The sequence below is a fragment of the Amyelois transitella genome, chromosome 9, assembly GCF_032362555.1.
Source record: "Amyelois transitella isolate CPQ chromosome 9, ilAmyTran1.1, whole genome shotgun sequence".
Lineage (NCBI taxonomy): Eukaryota > Metazoa > Arthropoda > Insecta > Lepidoptera > Pyralidae > Amyelois > Amyelois transitella.
In genome coordinates, this window is record NC_083512.1 from 11,047,976 (window position 1) to 11,067,812 (window position 19,837).

General features: G+C 33.6%; 1 protein-coding gene across 2 annotated transcripts in view; it reads left to right on the top strand.

Annotated features, from left to right (window-relative positions):
- LOC106132492 (V-type proton ATPase 116 kDa subunit a 1) overlaps positions 1-19,837 on the top strand; it is a 37,218-nt gene that overhangs the window by 5,705 nt on the left and 11,676 nt on the right. The window contains exons 4-7 of one of the 2 annotated variants that reach the window (XM_013331932.2): positions 1,641-1,729; positions 2,769-2,807; positions 15,843-15,969; positions 16,890-17,066. In XM_013331932.2, coding sequence (XP_013187386.2) covers positions 1,641-1,729; positions 2,769-2,807; positions 15,843-15,969; positions 16,890-17,066 — 432 coding nt within the window. Of the gene's footprint in view, positions 1-603; positions 690-1,640; positions 1,730-2,768; positions 2,808-15,842; positions 15,970-16,889; positions 17,067-19,837 lie in introns of both variants that reach the window. The other variant, XM_013331931.2, reaches the window with a different exon arrangement.

Below are 19,837 nucleotides of genomic sequence, written 5' to 3' on the forward strand. Positions count from 1 at the left end.
TTCATTTAAATTACATTATCTATATAAGTAGGCAGCACTTAACTGTTATCATCGGAAACTAAACTCACCCTATTTTTTTTTATCTTTTTTATTTTTAATAATTTTCAATTTAATAAAGGTCGTGGGACTTATCTACTTATTGTTTTCATTAGTATGACAGATGTGGGCTTCAAAAAAATTGTTTTTGTCAAAAGTTTAGGTTCGTTTCTTTTAATCTGTGCGACCGTTGACAATGTCACATTTTAATTACCGTCTATTCATTTCTTGTATCTTCTTAAAGTATCCTGATTTTTTAGAAGGCTATAAATACTTAATTATATACCTAGTTTGTTGTTTTCCTTGCATATTTTTTTGGTCGATAAAAAAGTCTTAGACATAAATTTAAATAAATAAGAAGAATATACCCAGCAGTGGGACCATAGATTATATAAAAAAAAAACAGATAATCATATAACATTTCTGTTTCTAGTAACTGTAAATGTCGATTACACAAATGCACAATCAAATTGCCTTCACGCACCTAATTTACACGGTCATTAAACTGTGACATTGACATTGGCCGCCTCTGACCTTGACGCCATGTTGGCGTGTGTGTTGCACAAGATGGCGGACCCGTCGCGCGAGGAGGAACAAGTCACTCTGCTAGGGGAGGAGGGACTCATGGCAGGAGGGCAAGCTCTCAAACTGGGGTATGCCAGATTGATTACGATGCCACGTTGATTCTTTCAAGTTCACTTGCAACAAATAACCCAGTTTTCATATTCAAAAGCTTGCCAGTTCAACTTGCTTGCTGGGACGTGATCGCTTCTGACGCATATTATCTTCCTCCTTTCTTGCCATTAACAGTGTTACTTGGTCCAAGTGTACTTGAACGCGTCAATGCGGCTTTTACCGCTCTCTGGACCCCTTTGACTTTACCGAGTCAAAGCAAGTCCTTGAGCGTTATTATTTTTGCAGCGCTTGTACTGTGACGCTGATACGGGAGTCTACCGATCACCACTCAGGCAAGCATTGGAGTCGGCCGGTTTATAGTATATCATCAACATAACACCTCTCTTTGACTTACTGTGTGATGGAATGATAGCTTAGCGTAGCGCCGAGAAATGTCGATCCTCATTCGAGCTTCGACATCTAGATTGGACCCTGTGGAGCTAACCATTGCTGCCTGAGTGAGTTTGAACTAACAACCGAACATGATTTATTTTTGAAGTCCTCGATGGATGTTAAACAGGTCGAATGTGAGCGAAGTCGTTATCAGTATTTATTTTTCAGTTTTCATATCGTTATGCTTTCTGTATACATGTCATATGCATGCCATTATGATTTTATGTTCTTGTTACCAAGTAGTCTAGATCACGATGAGATACAATATTCAAGCGTTAATATACATATATCCTTATTTAGTTTAATTACACTGTATTTTGAACACTGATGGAGTAGCTATGGACTAACAAAAATTTAGAGATTTGAGTAGCTTTTAGTTAGGTACAGCACAAGATGATCCGAGCGACGCGTTGGCGCTACTTTTTTTTACTACAACAGACGAACGGATACATATAGCGATGCCCTGTTTGTTGTATTGCGTACCAGCTTCGTTTGTGCCGTCCGGGCGTATGTAAATGTCTATGTTTGTCCGATAGCACGAGGGTGGTGCCAATACCACTGAATCGATGACGCGCGCGCTGATTTCCGACGACCCGAACAGACATATCGGGCATGTCCAACTAGGGTATGTATGCGTGTGTACATACTACATTAGGCACCAATTTTTAGCATCACAACTAGACGGTAGCTGTTCTTCGATGTGGAATTCTCAGCGGAATTATAGAACTGTGTGAATATATTATATAGGTCATGACAAATTTGGTGACTTTATTAGATATTGTTTGATGGCGTGCTTCATGTTTCATTTTCTGAGTTGATATTTGATGGAACTCAAACACGGATCAATTGAGCGGAGTGTAACATTTGCGTAACTCGACATCTTTGGCGTCATGTTTCCAAGATATCTGTCACATAAATTTGAATGTGAAAGAAATAGTCGGATGCTGTTTCTATTTTGGCAAATTTTAACCAGGTATCCATAGATGAAGAACAGCTGCAGTTTAGTGGTTATGTACGAATATAATCCCAATAACATAGCAACAAGTTACGTCTGCTCTACGCGTTTGGTTATTAAGAATTGTCACCTGATCACCATGAGTGGTTATTTCATTTGCATCTCCGCCTTTTTGGATATTGAAAAAATGGTAAAGATATTTGTGGTCGTGTCAATCGACGTAAAATTGCATGCGTAAAAAACACGCGGACGTGGCATGTCGTTATCAATCAAGGTGTTCACATAACGTAGACGTTTTTATTATTTGATAAAGTTTGTCCACATCCTTTGTGATTACCGATTACCATACTAAGTCTACTATGCTTCTGACGCTACTGTTACGTGTGGACACCTTCAAGGATTCCCGATAAATCTGCGTTACATTGTTAAATTTATTGCAAATTGAGATAAAGTTAAAGTAACGTGGATAATAACTTACAAAGTCACTTTACTGAAACAGTAACTTAAAAAGATAATAAAATATTAATGCATGATAAAGACTTAACTCTCACAGTCCTATTTGTAAATACAATAGTGAAAGTAATGATATTAATTTAAAAAGCTGATATATTGCCGAAGATGCTTAATCAAATTCAAGACTTAGATTTACAATTAATTGTTACAGTATAGCACTAAATAAATTTTCTAAAATTTTTGCTTGATTCTCTAGTACACGGGATAAGCAAGAGTCTTTGGAATTTCTGCCTTGGTTAGTAGTAATTATTATATTATTGTAGTGGGTCTGTAGTTGTGGCGGGTAAATTTATAGATATGTATGTTTATGTGTTTATTGTGAACGTGTAAATCAGCTTGATTTCTTCAGACGGAACAGCGTTATTTGAGGACAAAACTCAAAACAGTTTTTTTGTCATATTTTAACATTGTCTGGGTTTTTGTCTTTTACAAGAGAAACCTCTGTGTATTTATTTGATTTGTTTTAAAATTTGGGATGGGAAAATGAAGGAGACGACATCGCAGTTTTGAGTTTGCGCCTCCAGACTCCGTCCTATAGGAACTTCTCAATTGACCACAATATTATCTATTATCACTATGCTTACTAACACTTCACTACAAATATCACTTATTATACTTATCAATGTGCGGAAGGTAACATGGACTTCAAGAATAGATAATGGCGTTAGGTGCGAATATTGTAAATGCTGAATATTTTCGGTTTGCGCGCTCACATTTTTTCTATTCACGACACGATGCCAAGTTTACACGGATCTAGTAGCCTATTCTTTAGAAATTTATGTAATTCGCGACCATTCATTGATGTTTCAAGAGTGCCCAAATGCGGTTTGATATCCAAATTTGCTATTTTCCAGAAAATATTACCACCCTGAAATTTTTGTTCTTTTGAGCTACTAAGTTCTTTTAAACTGAGTGTATCAAAAATGTTTTACGTGTGATTAATGCCCACTTGTTCTAATCCCCTGATTTTGATTGCTTGAATAGAAAAAGTGTGAACTATTCGAACACTTTCCTTTGAAAGTGATCTAACAGCGTCCTGGTACGAGTGTCTTAGATATTAATTTTATCTGTGTATATTTCCATTTTCAGCTCACCCGTGTTATTTTATTGTTAGCATTTGAATGGAACAATTCAATCTTTATGTCCCAAGTGTGAATAGGCAAAGTTACAAAAGCAACCTTGGTTACACTAAGAATGGAGCTGATAAATTAAGTTAGCGCACGTCTATATTTTTACGCGACTACAAAAGGAGGGTTTTAATTACTTATACCGCTCAATGACGCCAACCACTTATAGTCTCGGATACCTCCATGGTATTATGGAAATTCGAAACGGTTCTAGATTCAGCTTAATTTTAAAATGCAGAAGTGTGTTAAACGTTTAATTTGATGTGTGATATACTCATATATCGTTTTTATATATGCACGAGTGTAAGTATGTATATAAAATTCGGTGCTCAGGCAAAATACTTATTAATTAAACCTTTTTTTCCTATTATTTTTTGATTTACTTTGTTTAGTACGATCTGATCAAAGAACTAGAAACGATTTTAAAAGATCTTGTGTGACCAACGATTGCATTGCAATTTCCATATTGAAATGTTGAATCAATTATACGTTGCATCTTTTGATCCTACTACATATTATTATATTTCGTATGAAATAGTATTATTTTTAACAAGTAATTAATTTATGAAATAGTGTTATTTTACCGAAAAATTGATCATGTGGTTATCAAAATTATCAGACCATGAGCCGTACCATCGCCCCGTGGTACACATGCATCGTTATCGTGCCGCTTATTGTTAGTAAGTTTAGCATCATAATAGACGCGTCTCGACATTACACGGCTATTAATGAGTTATCACAAGCCATTGTGTTGAGAACCTCGAAACTGCCTATCAGTATTTATAACTGTCGTCGAGGCTTGTCTAGAAATCTATTTGAATGATTAAGTACGAGTTATAATTCGATTTGCCGTTCAAATTTTGTGTGGTTTTCGACAGAATGTAAATCTATTTCTTCTTGCCAGGTGGGCTTGCCAAAATTGTCTGTTAAATCTTTGTCAGACGCAGTATCACTTGTTGCTGTATTGTCCTGATTCCTAAGTACCCTTGTGTAAATTTGGGATAAAGATTTTGGGTCATCATTATTACAATTAACATTGCCTGCAATTTTAAGACATACATTTTTGCTAAGATTAATTGTAGTGATCTTTCGATGACCTGATTTTAACATACATTAAAATTTTCTTTTAAAAATGTATTATAACGAAATTTATATCGAACCAGTATTGATGATGGTAACAGATATGTAGAATTGCAACAACAATTAAAAGAAAATTTTAATTGACACTGGAAAGTATGAATTAATACTGTTACTCAACGATCGACTTTTGTCGTAATAACTACTTTGTATCTGTTCAATAATGCTTAAAAAATCTACTGGTACTCTTCATATCAAATGGAACATGTGATTTCGTTATATCACTTTATGGGCATAAATCTTCCATTCCAAAGTTTATTTGGCGCCAACATTGAGTTATCGAGATTATTTCTATAAATTCTGCCACATTGTGATTAGATTTGTTAAATTTCCTGTTTAAGATAACGGCGCATCAAAACAAAGCCTGATATACAGCATCAGGTCATGACTTACAAATTTTCTAGACTTCGAGTCTCAAGGTTTTCTTATCTCGATAGTAAAAAATGTGGATCAAATGTAATCCTACATCAGCAGAGATTGTTTGCAATAGATTGATCTTTGTCTACGGTATGTTTATTTGGATTTTAATCTAGTTCTATAAATTGTTTCGTAGTTGTGTTGGAAAATTATTTCTTTTTTAAGGAAATGACGGACAAATACACTGATTTTTAAAAAGTAAAGTTTAAACTAAATTTTACATTGTTTCTCACAACAAAAATCTGAATTTGTCAAACTAAAAAGACGTTTATTTTTTAAATGTTTATTGATATTGTTGTTGTTTTGATATATATCACTTAATAAAAAATATATATTCTCCGTCGTGGAAAATAAATTTGTTATTTGTAATTTTATTTCGGCTGGTCTTAATTTGAACGAATTTCAAATAATATAAATAAATATTTTTAACAACCTGTCACTATTTGAATCTCAATTCTGTCATCAAGCCAAAAAGCTGTACGAAGCCTGTATCTCCTGTCTTTTCAAGAATGTTGTCCCTGTCTACCACATAAGGGATATAGACATGACTATATGTACTTACTCAAAATTAACACAGAAAAATCTCTTTGTTCAGTACTTCCCCTATCGAATGAGTTCCAGTATTCAATGAGTCATGAATATCACGTGTGCACCTCGGGGAGTATTTCTCTCTCAACTCATACTCACACGACAGTTGTTGCCTGCAAAAATATTTAAATAATCACTCAATTTATATGGGATCTCGTGCTGTACTGCATTATGCAACTACGGAAGTTGACTGGCAGATTTTATTTCCCTCGTATTCAATCCATTTTAATTTGTTATCCAAACTGTAAACTTGTAAAATTTTCATTCATAAATATTAAATTCTTATTTTGTATTACGTGATGCCGTAGTTTCGTAGTAATTTAATTAGTTCAACGTCAAAATAATACCGCAGATTGCAATGATATGCTCAAATTTTTATTTAAAAAAAACTAATGATAATCAATGTTTAAATTTAAGTGTGAATTGCACGATTGAACGTGGTTTATTCACCGTGAACGTCCTCATTTAGCAGTTTATTACTTTTAGTTTCAATAAAGTCAAAAATAGTTTCTCTGGAACTACAAAGTGGTGGTTAAACCAATTGGTCACCGCTCGTTTCAGTCCGTTCCACTTCCACCCACGTATCATATAGCAGAACCGCTTCTATTGTTCCAGTTGTGTTTACAAATACTTGCATTTGATGTAGTTTGTCATCTTGTATGCGTGGTCTTGTTTGTAGACTTACGTCCCGTTTCTGATAGTTCATCTACATATATCTTTCATTGGAATTTTCATATTGGTTAAATGATGTGGAAACCAAACATCTAATGCAAAATTTAGATTTATTATATTATTTTTTAAATTGCCTTTTTTTTAATAATAACATTTTGTACTTTTTTTTATACTAGAAGACTTGGTGAATTTGATTAGCCAGTACTATTTTAGCGATTGATTTGCAAAAATAGAAAGAAGTCTCTCATAAAATACGCCATGATGGAATTAACATTTCTCGAACAATTTTACGAATGTAAGGTCGTAAATAAAGTTGATTTTTGTTTTGATGAATCAACGAAATAAAGTTATGGCAATATTAATTTTACATTGCAATGTGATTATAAATCGCTGATTAAAATGTAGCGTTGTGAATATTTAACAAATAAACTCACAAGTCATGTGGTATCGAGTGATTCACTATTTCTGAGTATTTCATCTGCGGTGCGTCGGCGGTTTTGTCATTCCATTTGGTCATATGTTACTAAGTGGAAGTAATTATTATAGTTCTTTGAATTCCTTAGTCGTTTTTTATCCAATTGATTTGTTATTCTTTCTTCAACTATCACTGTGCCCAACTGACTTTATTCATAGGTATATATGGGTATTATTGCATGATAATGCAAGCCGTGTGGATATTTTAATAAAAAAATATTGAATTCAATAAATATGAGATACAATTTTATTGTCAACCACATCTTACATGTGCAACCACAGTACAGTAAATTTACTCATATCGTCATTCTAGGCTTATCCTCGTGGATGTTTTGATCTTATACAATGGAAGTCAGCAATAGGATTAATTGGTCCGATTGGAAAGGATCCGGGCATCAATCAATGGATTCAGTTACCATACTGCGTCTATCCGAATGATGGTTAAGATTAATATTTTAACTACCACAAGTTTTAAATTTTAATTAAGTCCCATTTATTCATTCTTTACAAATTCCAAAAGTGACTTTTTACACAGTTATAATATCTGCGAATTCCATTTTCTTCTTAGTGTCATTTTTTGAGATATCCATATGATTATCGACGCGCGCGCCGTAGCCATCTTTATGCATGTGATGGGAGAGTGGAACAATCAGCAGTCACTCGCTAATTCGATACAGATGATCAGTGTTGGTTCTTGTTGAATGGTGTCCGTCAATTTGTCAGTCACGAGTCGGGTCGATGGTCTGATAACTGTTCATGTTTCAAAATATTGGCTCTAATAAGCGGAAATTGGCGAAATGCAACAGCTGCGTTTGTATTCTGGGCTGATTTTCTTTGGATAATCTATATCAATGAGAGAATTGTTGTAGAGATAGTTTTTAGAAACACTTATAAATTGGGCTGCAAAGTGTCGACTATTTCGTTTTTAGGATAGTTGATATCTTATTGATTATTTCCAAAATTTGTTTGGTCATTTAGAGCATATTTTTCACAACTGTCATATGGAGTTTATGTAAGTTAAGTAAAACACATAAGTTTTCAAAAGTCAGTGATTTTTCTTATTATTATAAACAAAAGTTGAATTTAACTATTTTAATAAAAAAAAAATTTATATTTTGTTACCGTTTGTCTCAAAACTTCTTCTCTTATCAAACTTTACGTGCTGTAAACTCTAATCTGAATCACAGTTCTTCATTTTCGACTCAAAGCCATAGAATAGTAAATTACACTTGACATACAGCTTGCTAAATCGAAATTAGTTCACCATTCAAGTGGTCTGTGTTTTGTTCAACACATTTACGGAATGTAGTCATCGGGCACTTAATGTCGATCAGTATTCTTTACAAAAACGTCGAATAAAAAGGCTGATTTACCGCTGTGTGATCATTCACAATACAGTTACATTATGTAACCGTTCGTATGAAATTAGTGATTAAATGTTATCCTTCACTTTAACCAACTACGTGAGATGTCATCAGCATGGAACAGGGGAATATTGTTTATATTATTGTTTTTATTTTAATGTAAAATTGTTAACCTGGTACCATGGTTAAGTTTCAGTAATAATAGTTAAACACACTTCTGCAATCTTACTTGTAACATCTATGATTACCTTACGTCAATAATTGATCTGCCTTTGAACTGGATGTAAAATACTGTGGAAAAAAAAATAACGAAACGGGAAAAAGCGTTAACGAATATTAAACGATAGTTTGATAGAGCATCACAATGGATTAAATAATTGGAACAAAAATGAAAAAAAAAAAACAAAAGAGATCCATCTTACTTCACTGCCATAAAATTATTTAAGAGTTTTCCGTAAAATTAAATTTAAGCCTTCCCTTGGACAAAGAGATTGTAATAGTAATTATCGTTTAAAAAAACATTATCACATTGAAGTCGTAAATAGTTAATTATGATTGTTCTACAATTTACTATTAACAATTTACGATCTAATAAATAACACGGGTGAAAGTTTTCCACGTCAAATTGTAAAGGAGATGTTGATTGTATATTTGAAATGTAACAATGCTTCATGATATGCTTAATTTATTTCCGCGATTATAAAAGAATATACTACTATTTAATATTCCGTAAAATTTCCATTAGGTACTTGTTTTATCTTTGTTGTATCATATTTATATATCTTCATTCAATATAATATACCTTACAAAAATCCTCATAAAACAACGTCTACTAATTTTTATTATCTTTATTACGGCATCTATAAATTTCAATATAGCACAGATTACATAGGTTTATACGTTAAAAAAAATATTTCATTGAAAAATAAAACCGATCGCTAGCCCTATGTATTATTTCACCTTAAAAAATTAATAAATACCAACGATAATTTTAATATTAATTTGCTCTTAAGTTAACACAATGTAATGTATTAGTGCATTGCTACTGGGCATTGTCACTACGAGTCAATGCTCTTATTTATTTTTTTATGGCGATAATGTTCTAGAATTACATTACTTCGTTGCCATACATATTATGTCTTAACATCATGCATAAAATGTCTGTTATGAATTTGTTACCTTAACGATTCGCCTGTGCAAAATCATATTTTAGTTAGCTTGCTAGTAAAGTAGGTCTAACTGTTTATAGGTCGGACTCTTCTAATATGATACACATTTAGAAAGCGTCGTTTGCTCGTGAAATATAATCTAATGTTTTCTGACTGCAAAGTTTATTATTATTTTTTATTTGAAACTGGTTGGTACAATGATGTCATGACAAGCGAAATTATTCTTCTAAGAGCGAACACGGCATGCGTACGAATATATATGTTATATAAAAGTAAAGTTAACAAATAAAAAATATTATTAATATATAATCACGTCTATATCCCTTGCGGGGTAGACAGAGCCAACAGTTTTGAAAAGACTCATAGGCCACGTTCAGGATTTATAAATAAATAAATAAATATATACGGAACATATTACACAGATTGAGACTTGTTAAGACTTGTGTTACGAGATACTAACTCAACGATACTAAACTTTATAATAAATACTTATATAGATAAACATCCAAGACCCAGACCAATCAGAATTCAGGCCGGGATTCGAACCGAATTTATAAGAGTTATATGTATTGGCAAGTAAAACCAAATCCTAGAAGATCGAGCATAAAAGAATCACAACTCCTGAATTATTTACCAATCTAAACACCTGACTGTCGGCCCGTCTGGAAGGCATTCCTACAAGACACGGGTGCCATTCAAATATAAACTGTTTACGTGCAGACTTGGTGCGTTGCCAAGGCGACGGCGCCTCGCGTCATCACCAGGAAATCTCCCGGTACCAGACGTGACTTCGTCGTAGACTACTTTGAGACCTTTTAATGGTTGATGCTCCATATTGTTGAATTGATCATCGAGTAATCAATTTGGGGCGAAAACACATTTTTCTATGTATGTATGTTTGTTTGTAACGCGATAACATCTGAACAGTGCGTTGGTTTGAATTGAAATTTTTTTAATCAAAATAAAAAACCTATGAAAAACCTCACTCACCCAATTCAAGATCCATAGTCAAGGGCTTTCCTCGGGCTCCTTTCCAGAGTGGTGAGGATGCAACCGTGACTAGCTATGAAGAAGAAGAAGACCGTTACTAGGAAATGACTTGATTTCATACCCCACTGCAAACGTCGACTAAAGTTGTACTTTGAGACCTTGAACAACACAATATCATCTAAAATGTCAACCTTCACTTGTCTTTTAAGGGAACACCTCTTAGCATGTCTTCCATTTACGTTATATCACACAACAGAATCCTGAAACACGAACACTTATTTGGCAATACTTATTCGTGTCATACAAATATTGATAGGCACTACAGTCGTACAATTTGTTCGGTACAGTTTTCTCTCACGAATATTATGAGAATTGACATTTGTGTCTTTCAGATGAGAATTGTGAGAAGTGGTGGTAATTGACGAATATATTTTATTATGGTTATCACACGTTGCCGCCGTGCGTTTTGTGATTCATATCCTTTTACGTGTGGGGATTTCAGAAATAAGATACGTTCATTTAATATCTGGGTTGTCCCAGATCAAGTTAAATGCAAATTTTGTTTTAAGTATGTCTTCTGCTTACCGTTGCCTTTGTGGCTTTTTGAGACTTTTGGCTTTGTTCGCTGAAAGGTATATAAAGACTGCTAAACTCTGTCTATCCTACTACATAGTACCATTGTGTTGCCCCAAGGTGTGACACGTGGGACGGTTTTGTCCCAGCAGTCTTAATATGCAGACATATCAGACAATACATGTGAAAAATATAATTTTCTTGATGATTTAATAGGCTAAGGTAATTTGATGTGCTTATTTTAACAAGAAAGGTTTTGAACATGGTGTAAAAATTAATTTTACAACGTTAATTTCCGGATAGATAGCTGAAGTTTACGTTTACCTTATCGTTATATCACACACATTAGGAATGTTTTAGTAGAAGGGGCCTTGTAGTATTTATCATGGATTCACAATGGAAAAAAGATGATTCTAATCTTATCTTTTGACTACCTTTTGCCCGGTTATTTCCTCATTGTAGTTATTTAATTTAATCTTAAGTATTTGTAAAAAGCGCACTGTTATATCTAGGAATATTGAGGCACACACACACTAATACATACAGTTATTATAACTATTATGAATGCCAAGAACTATTTTTGTAGTGTCCTTGGTCAAATTAAGAAATATTGATTCATAGTTCGTTTTATTCTTTGTTTACTTTTATAATAAACAAATAAAATCAATCGTGATGATGTTTTATGTTAATAATTTGATGTACTATTTATATATAATACACTAGCTGTGCCCGCGACTCCGTCCGCCTGTTATTTCATCATGGTATCATTGAAGCCCTCAAGGGTGAATAATTTTCCCCGTTTTTTTTTTACATTTTCCATTATTTCTTCGCTCCTAATAGTTGAAGCCTTCCTCGATAATTGGTCTATTCAACATAAAGAAATTTCCATTCGAACCAGTAGTTCCTGACATTTTTGACTGACGTTCAAACAAACAAACAAACTCTTCAGCTTTATAATATTAGTATAGATAATACAGGTATAATACACTATGTGCACGTTACGAACCTATATATTTTGTCTCGACCGTTTCCAATCATATTACAATGATCCGTGGTCACCCAGCGACCGAAAACCAGCGGGCTACTGCTTAGTCAGCACGGCAGAATGTTCTTCTGCCGCCAAGTTCTTAACACGCCAACTACCGTCACTGACAAGAGTCCGTATTCTGGAGCGCGGTCGTATTACGATGAATTTTAACCGACTTACTTTTATTACTTTTCGGACATATCAGATAATACATGTGAAAAATATTATTTTCTTGATGATTTAATAGGCTAAGGGAATTTGTTTTGCTTATTTTAACATGCCATGCCGTGTGGTTCCCGGCACCAATACAAAAAAGAATAGGACCACTCCATCTCTTTCCCATGGATGTCGTAAAAGGCGACTAAGGGATAGGCTTACAAATTTGGGATTCTTTTTTAGGCGATGGGCTAGCAACCTGTCACTAGTTGAATTTCAATTCTATCGATAAGCCAAATAGCTGAACGTGGCCATTCAGTCTTCTCAAGACTGTTGGCTCTGTCTACCCCGCAAGGGATATAGACGTGACCATATGTATGTATGTATGTACATTCTTATTACTTTTTTAAAGATTTTACTTTACGGGCGAGTTTAATATCTGTATTATCAATAAATAGTAGAATGCAACGCGATAGTTTGAAATCAGTTAATTTATGTAGTTTGTCGTTTGTGGAAGCGATAAATTGTAATACATTTATTGCTATATTTGTGTTGATAAGAATTATTAAGGAATCAGGAATATATTACTACCGTATTGTATGCGGTTATTACAATACATACATAAATACATTAATTTAGATATCTTTATAACTATAAGAACATACAAATTAAACTTTCATCAACAAATAATTATAAAATAGGTTCTTTGCTTTAACAAAGAAGTAGAATATTATTATCATCACTAAATAAAAAACAAGTTTTAAAATAGTATAATTAAAAATATATTATAAAAAAAAATAAAATCAATGTGTACACTACACTACCAAAAGAAATTTGGCGTTAAGTAGAAATGTCAAAATTATAACGTGTATATAAATTTATCTCAATATATCGGCGAAACAGATATGTATCTACTGGAAATCAGCTAAACTCATATTTATTTTGGGAGGCGGATTCCGAAAACTAGGTTATCGAATAGATAGATAATATTTCCCACATCAGTATTATCTATATCTTTAGTTAAGAAGAGTTTTCTCTGTATTTATAGTTAGCGCCAACACTTGAAGTTGAGCTAAAAATTAACACTAAACAAGTAAGAAAATACGGCAGATGTTAACCGCTTTGAAAATAAAAGTGATTCTCAGTTTGACCTGTATGAATAGATTTGATTAATATTGTTAAAGATGATGGATGTCCGCGATCATCTCGCGTTACGCTGAACCGTTTTTGATACGGTTCTCGGGAATGTGGTTGTTATACTTAGGAGAAGGTTTTACAAATGTAATCGATTTGAGCAGGCTTCTCATTTTACAAAAGTTATATACATATGTATCAAATACCTATTTTTCTCTATTCTTTGATATGCGTGCCGTGTGGTTTCCGGCACCAATACAAAAAAGAATAGGACAACACCATCTCTTTCCCATGGATGTCGTAAAAGGCGACTAAGGGATAGGCTTAAAAACTTGGGTTTCTGCTTTTAGGCGATGGGCTAGCAACCTGTCACTATTTGAATCTCAATTCTATCATTAAGCCAAATATCTGAACGTGGCCATTCAGTCTTTTCAAGACTGTTGGCTCTGTCTACCCCGTAAGGGATATAGACGTGACCATATGTATGTATGTATGTATGTATTCTTTGATATATCTATGACTTAAATGTCAAATACGTTGCGTTTTATATATTTCTCTCTTCCGCACTCGCATGTTAGTACGTCTGTCACAAAAATAATGGTTCCTTCTGTTTTAAAGAACAGTTGCAAGTAACTTGTGACTATATGTATCTGTGTCATCATTGTGCCAGCCAACAGAATGTGACTTAAGAGTTTTTTTTTCGATACTGTTGGCTCCGTCTACACCGCATGGGGCAGGGACGTGATGTATGTATGTGTGTATACAGTATAATGTTATTAGTATTCAAATTTTAAACTGACTTTCGACATCCAAGCGGTTTACGGATTGCATATAAATGATATATACCTATTGTATTGTGAAATTAGTTTGCCTAACGACAAAGAGTAGTCTTCCTTTTGAAACGCGAGTTGTCAAACCTTTGACTTCTTGCCAATTTGCACGGGATGTAAGAATCCGACCAGTGACAGGTTGATTTGCTCAAATTAAAAAAAAATATGTTTTATTTTTTAATTTTTTTGTTCTGTCAATTTAAAGAAATAAAGTTCTACGAGTATGAAAGATGAGAATGCTGTTTATATTCATTTTTAATATTTTGATTTTGCAATAGAGCATTATTATTGTTTACATAAATTATTCAACATCTTCTTTTAAATTTGGAAATGTGTGAAATCGGACTATCGATTCGGTTTTCTAAGATTAAGTTTTTAATATATTTTAGTAGCTATAGCGATTTTTTTTTATGAAGAACTCTCATAAGTAGAATTTAAACGCGTTCATTAAAAGCGTATGGTATGATGAGCGTTTGTTTAAGATAAAATATTAAATAATTATCTTGTGAAATTCCCAAAGATTTTATAGATTTATCTCATTTAAGTATTTGTTTAATGATGAAATCATTAACTTATCACACCCGCAACTCGTAATATTTAAATGTGATACAAGATTCGTGTAATTTTTGCTGTCATAGTCGTAATTTATTATTTGCACACAGAATATTTACATTAGAACACTACTTTTGATTGTAACGTAATAGTACATCCGATTTCTTACATTTGCAACACTTTTTATTTTATAAATAGAAAACTTAGTTTCAATAAAATTAGATGGTCCATTTTCTCTGTAATTTTTTACTATCTTGTATCCAATGAATGGTTAATTTTTATTATACAACCATGATAAAAATCACGTAAAATTATGCATTTTAAAGTAATGTAAATGGTTTAACTTTGCTTTATACAATACAATTTTAGATTTTTATATGTGGTGAAATAATCTTGAAACTTGAAGCAAAGTTTTGAAATTGTAAATATTTTTGGACATAGGGTGGGTTTTATAAATCTGCATCCCTTTTTATTTTCCATCCGCGTACAAGACGTCATTTATTACTGGCAAACTATGTGAAAATTCAATAGCCACCAGTCTGATAAATATAATTTTTACAACGTAAATATTATGTTCTAAAATGTAAACTTAACATATCTTGATTAAGCTACTAAGTTCGTGTAAACGAGGCATCATTCAGACAGTGGAAATTGAACGTTCCCCAAAGTGTGCTCTTACTTGTACAGTGAAAGGTGTTTGAAGTCTGTACTAAAGGGGATCAGATTTCAATGCTCTTCGTTACAGTCAAGAACAGATAAAACTAACCCCATCTCCATTCGTGTAACTAAAAGGGTTGTATAAAATATATTTATACAGTCAGTGCATAAATTAGTCCCGACAACGTTTCCCAACGTAATAAATATTGTTACATATCGTTTAAATAGAGAAACTTACCTTTGTTATTGATTGTATAAACAGACGGTCAATTCTGCAAGCGACTGTACACTTTCAACCCCTTTTTTTACGCACACTGCAACCTGACAGTTCAGTTTCATCTGTCCCCGACTGTACATGGACTGTATCATCACTACACGGTGCTAATGCCCTGTGCGTGTGTAGTTTCGTGGCCGGCGTGATCCTGCGGGAGAGGATCCCGGCCTTCGAGCGGATGCTGTGGCGCGCGTGCCGAGGCAATGTGTTCCTGAGGCAGGCGGAGATTGACATGCCTCTGGAGGACCCGTCTTCTGTGAGTATTCTTCATCAGTCGTTTTGTCTTCGTCGGCTTTAGTGCTGTCTGATTTAAAGTAGTCTATGTTTTGTTTTTTAAACTTTAATGTTGGGGAATATATACAGTAATCATGTCTATATCCCTTGAAGGATAGACGGAGCGAGGTCTCGGAAAGATTGATTGAGATAGGCCACGTTCAGCTGTTTGGCGTAATGATAGAATTGAGATTCAAATAGTGACAGGTTGCTAGTCCGTCGCCTGCAAGAAGAATCCCAAGTTGATAAGCCTTTCACTTAGTAGCCTTTTACGACAGCCATGTGAACGAGATGGAGTATCTATAGAAGATCGTCAAAATAGGTTCAAATAAACGTTTAAATGAAATTTTGACATGTTATAAGTAGGAACTTATAGTGGTATTATATGCAGTAAGTAACACAATACCTCGATCCTATTGTTATAATCATAAATATTAATTAAGACATAAACAAAGATTGCTTTTTTAAATACTTCCCCAGTTTTCCTCTGTTATACTCGTAGTAAGTATTTTATATCACTCTGTCTTTTTTTCCATAATTACAAATTACAAAATCTATATATTGATGTAATATCCTTCCTCCTGGCTTTAGTCCCGGTTGAATTCTTATCACTTAAGAGGCCACACATGTTTATCATTAATATAATCATCCGTGCTGCAATAGGCTTTCTTACAAAGCTCATCTTTAATGTACTTTTTGGTAATTAATTATAAAATTTTATACAATTAATCAGAAATACCTTAGCAAGCCGATGCGCTGAGACCAACAACTTATAATTGTTCCGCAGTGATTTACTGAATCTCAATTCCATCATTATTAAGCTATGCATTCATGCATGCTTGTCGGTTTAGTGTTCTCTTTAATTTATGATACTTCCCATAATAACTAACTTTCTCTTCGCAGTCGGACAACGTTTACAAATCGGTGTTCATCATCTTCTTCCAAGGAGACCAGCTCAAGACCCGCGTGAAGAAGATCTGCGAAGGGTTCCGTGCCACCCTCTACCCGTGCCCCGAAGCGCCGGCTGATCGAAGGGAGATGGCCATGGGAGTCATGACCAGGATTGAGGATTTGAATACTGTAAGTTTGTAAACATATTTGATTATTTGAAATTGTTCCGTGTAACTTTCGGGCACTCGACGGGAGATTAGGGTTGAAAAAAGCGGGAAATTTTCCGGTTTTTTTTTCAAATTCCCTCGTTTTTATACAAGTTTTTTACGAAAGTTTCAAGAAAGATTAAAATTAAATATTTCACGTTTTTTATTAATAAAACGGAAAAATATGAAAAAAACGGAAAAATATGAAAGAAACGGAAAAATACGATAGGAAAAGAATTGATTTCCTTACAATATGCATCATTGTTTTAAAAATTGGTAATTATACATAGAATATATATATAGTTTTACAATCGTCTTTTTCTTATTTTTCGAAACAAACGACGAAAATCTCAATAAAACCGTTTTTTCCCCAAGGTTTTATTCTGATATAGGTATTTCAATGTAACAAACCAATAAAACGGTAAAAAACGAAAAAACGTTTCTTTCACCGAAAAAAACAATTTGTTTCTTTCGGAATTTTCAACGCGACGGGAGATGAATATGGGAGTCATGATCAGGATTGTGGATTTGAATACTGAGTTTTTGTCAAGATTATCATAAATAAGTATAACTACTTTGTTGAAAATATAAACACTAACATCTCCAAAACATTCTCAAATTTTTCAAAATGGTATTTTGAAAAACCATCCTATATGTTATTAGTTTTTTTAGCCACCACATGAATGGTAAATCTTTAGATGCACGTGATTTTCAAACCACCTATTAAACTTTTAAGATTTCTATGCCTTTTAGAACAGAGTTCTCCGTTAGTAGTTTTAAGCTATTAAATTATATGTTTAAACGAGTAACTTTTACATTAGTATACTGGATATTAAAGTTCTTCAATTTGGCCTTGGCGGGCGCCTGCTAAGTAAAGCCCCGTTGTCATGACAACCAGATAGAAATTCTGTAATGAAAACCCATTTGTGATAATAATGTTGTCAATATAAGCTTTTACCCGGGGTGCGTGCGCGCGGCAGTAAACTTAGTTTTGAGTAATTTATTTGTCGTCGACCAATGTTGTGAAAACAAAATCAATGACAATTATTGAATGATGTTGACATGTCCCATAATAATTAATTAAACATTTTAGAATTTTGACAAAACGGTGACAGTTATAACGATGTATGTAATCACTTATTATAATAATCACTTAATATATCCATTTCCAAGGGCGAGTTAATGTTAAATTATCTGTGGCATACTGTGTTATAAATTTGCATTCGTGGCAGAGAAACCTTGTAGATAATGTACGGTGTCCGTTTAAAAAATAATTGGTTATTGTACTTGAGTTACCGTGACCTCTGGGCGCCGTAGTGTGGCGTTTTATAAAATACAAACGATTGATAAGTTGGTATAAAGGCTCACGGTCAAAATGCGGAAAGTGAATAGTATACAAGTGTTTAAAAAAGAAATTATGTGAAAGAAATAGGTATATAGAATAAAAACATAAATTAACGACTCAATAATGATCAATTTGTGAAAGAAAGAAAGAAAGAAAAAATATTTATTTGGTACATAATTGTGATCTGCTGATGTGTATTTAAGAGTTTTTTTTTTACTATAAATGTTAAAAAATGGCTTTATCCGTAAAAAAATCAACTAAGTAATAAAATAGTTAATTATTGAAAACTGATTATAAAAGACATAAATATTACTCAAAACACTTTAGACCCAATGGTTGACTGGTAGATAATGCTGCTAGCATTTAGTCCGCCAATTGTGCTAAACATTTGTATTTAGTACAATGAAGTCTAAATAAATAAATAAAAAACTAATAAGTTCTGGTAAAGTTAAGCTTTTTTCGAAATATCATAGGTCAGTGCATGCCTCGCCTTACTCGGCTTTGACACACTAAAACGTACCGCATTATACCTACTATGTACATAGCGGCGTATGATTAATAGTGATTACAGTGATATATGCCCAATAAAATTGCCTGCTTTATAAAACACTAGCTGTGCCCGCGACTTCGTCCGCGTGGAATAGTTATTTTGGGCATCATTGAAGCTCTCAAGGATGAATAATTTTCCACGTTTTTTTCACATATTCCATTATTTCTTCGCTCCTTATAGTTGCAGCGTTATTTTATATAGCCCAAAGCCTTCCTCGATAAATGGTCTATTTAACGCGTTCAAACAAACAAACAAACTCTTCAGCTTTTAGTATAGATTGCGCGGAAAATGTTAGTGTCAACTTAAGTACACGTACTTAGCGGCGTATAGACTTGTTGGTCCAATGCAAACCAATGTTGTGAAACCAAAAGATATGAAAATTATTAAGCGATATGAAGAATTCTATAATAATGAATAAAAATTTTGAATTTGAATTTGGTCTGATAAGCACAAAAAATCAAAGGTAGCCTTGGACCGCTGTCGGATTATGTGTGGAAGTGCAGTATACGACGTCCTGCTCTTTACGGGGTAAACAAAGCCAACGATTTTAACTGTTTTAAACTTTCGCGATGCATTATACTATATTACTTTATAAATACTACGCGCACTTACCTTTATATATACAACATACCTTTATTTTATTTCGGACGTTTCGAAAAATGTTACAAAGATTCGTGGTTTTTTCTGGGTAAAATCTGGGGTCTACATAATGATCAGGAACTTAGAGCGAGGCGAGATCCACTCCATCTTTTTCCCGTGGATTTCGTAAAAGGGATATTCTTATAAACTTGGGAATCCTTGTTTTAGGCGATGGGCTAGCACCATGTCGCTATTTGAATCTCTATTTCAAATTCAATTC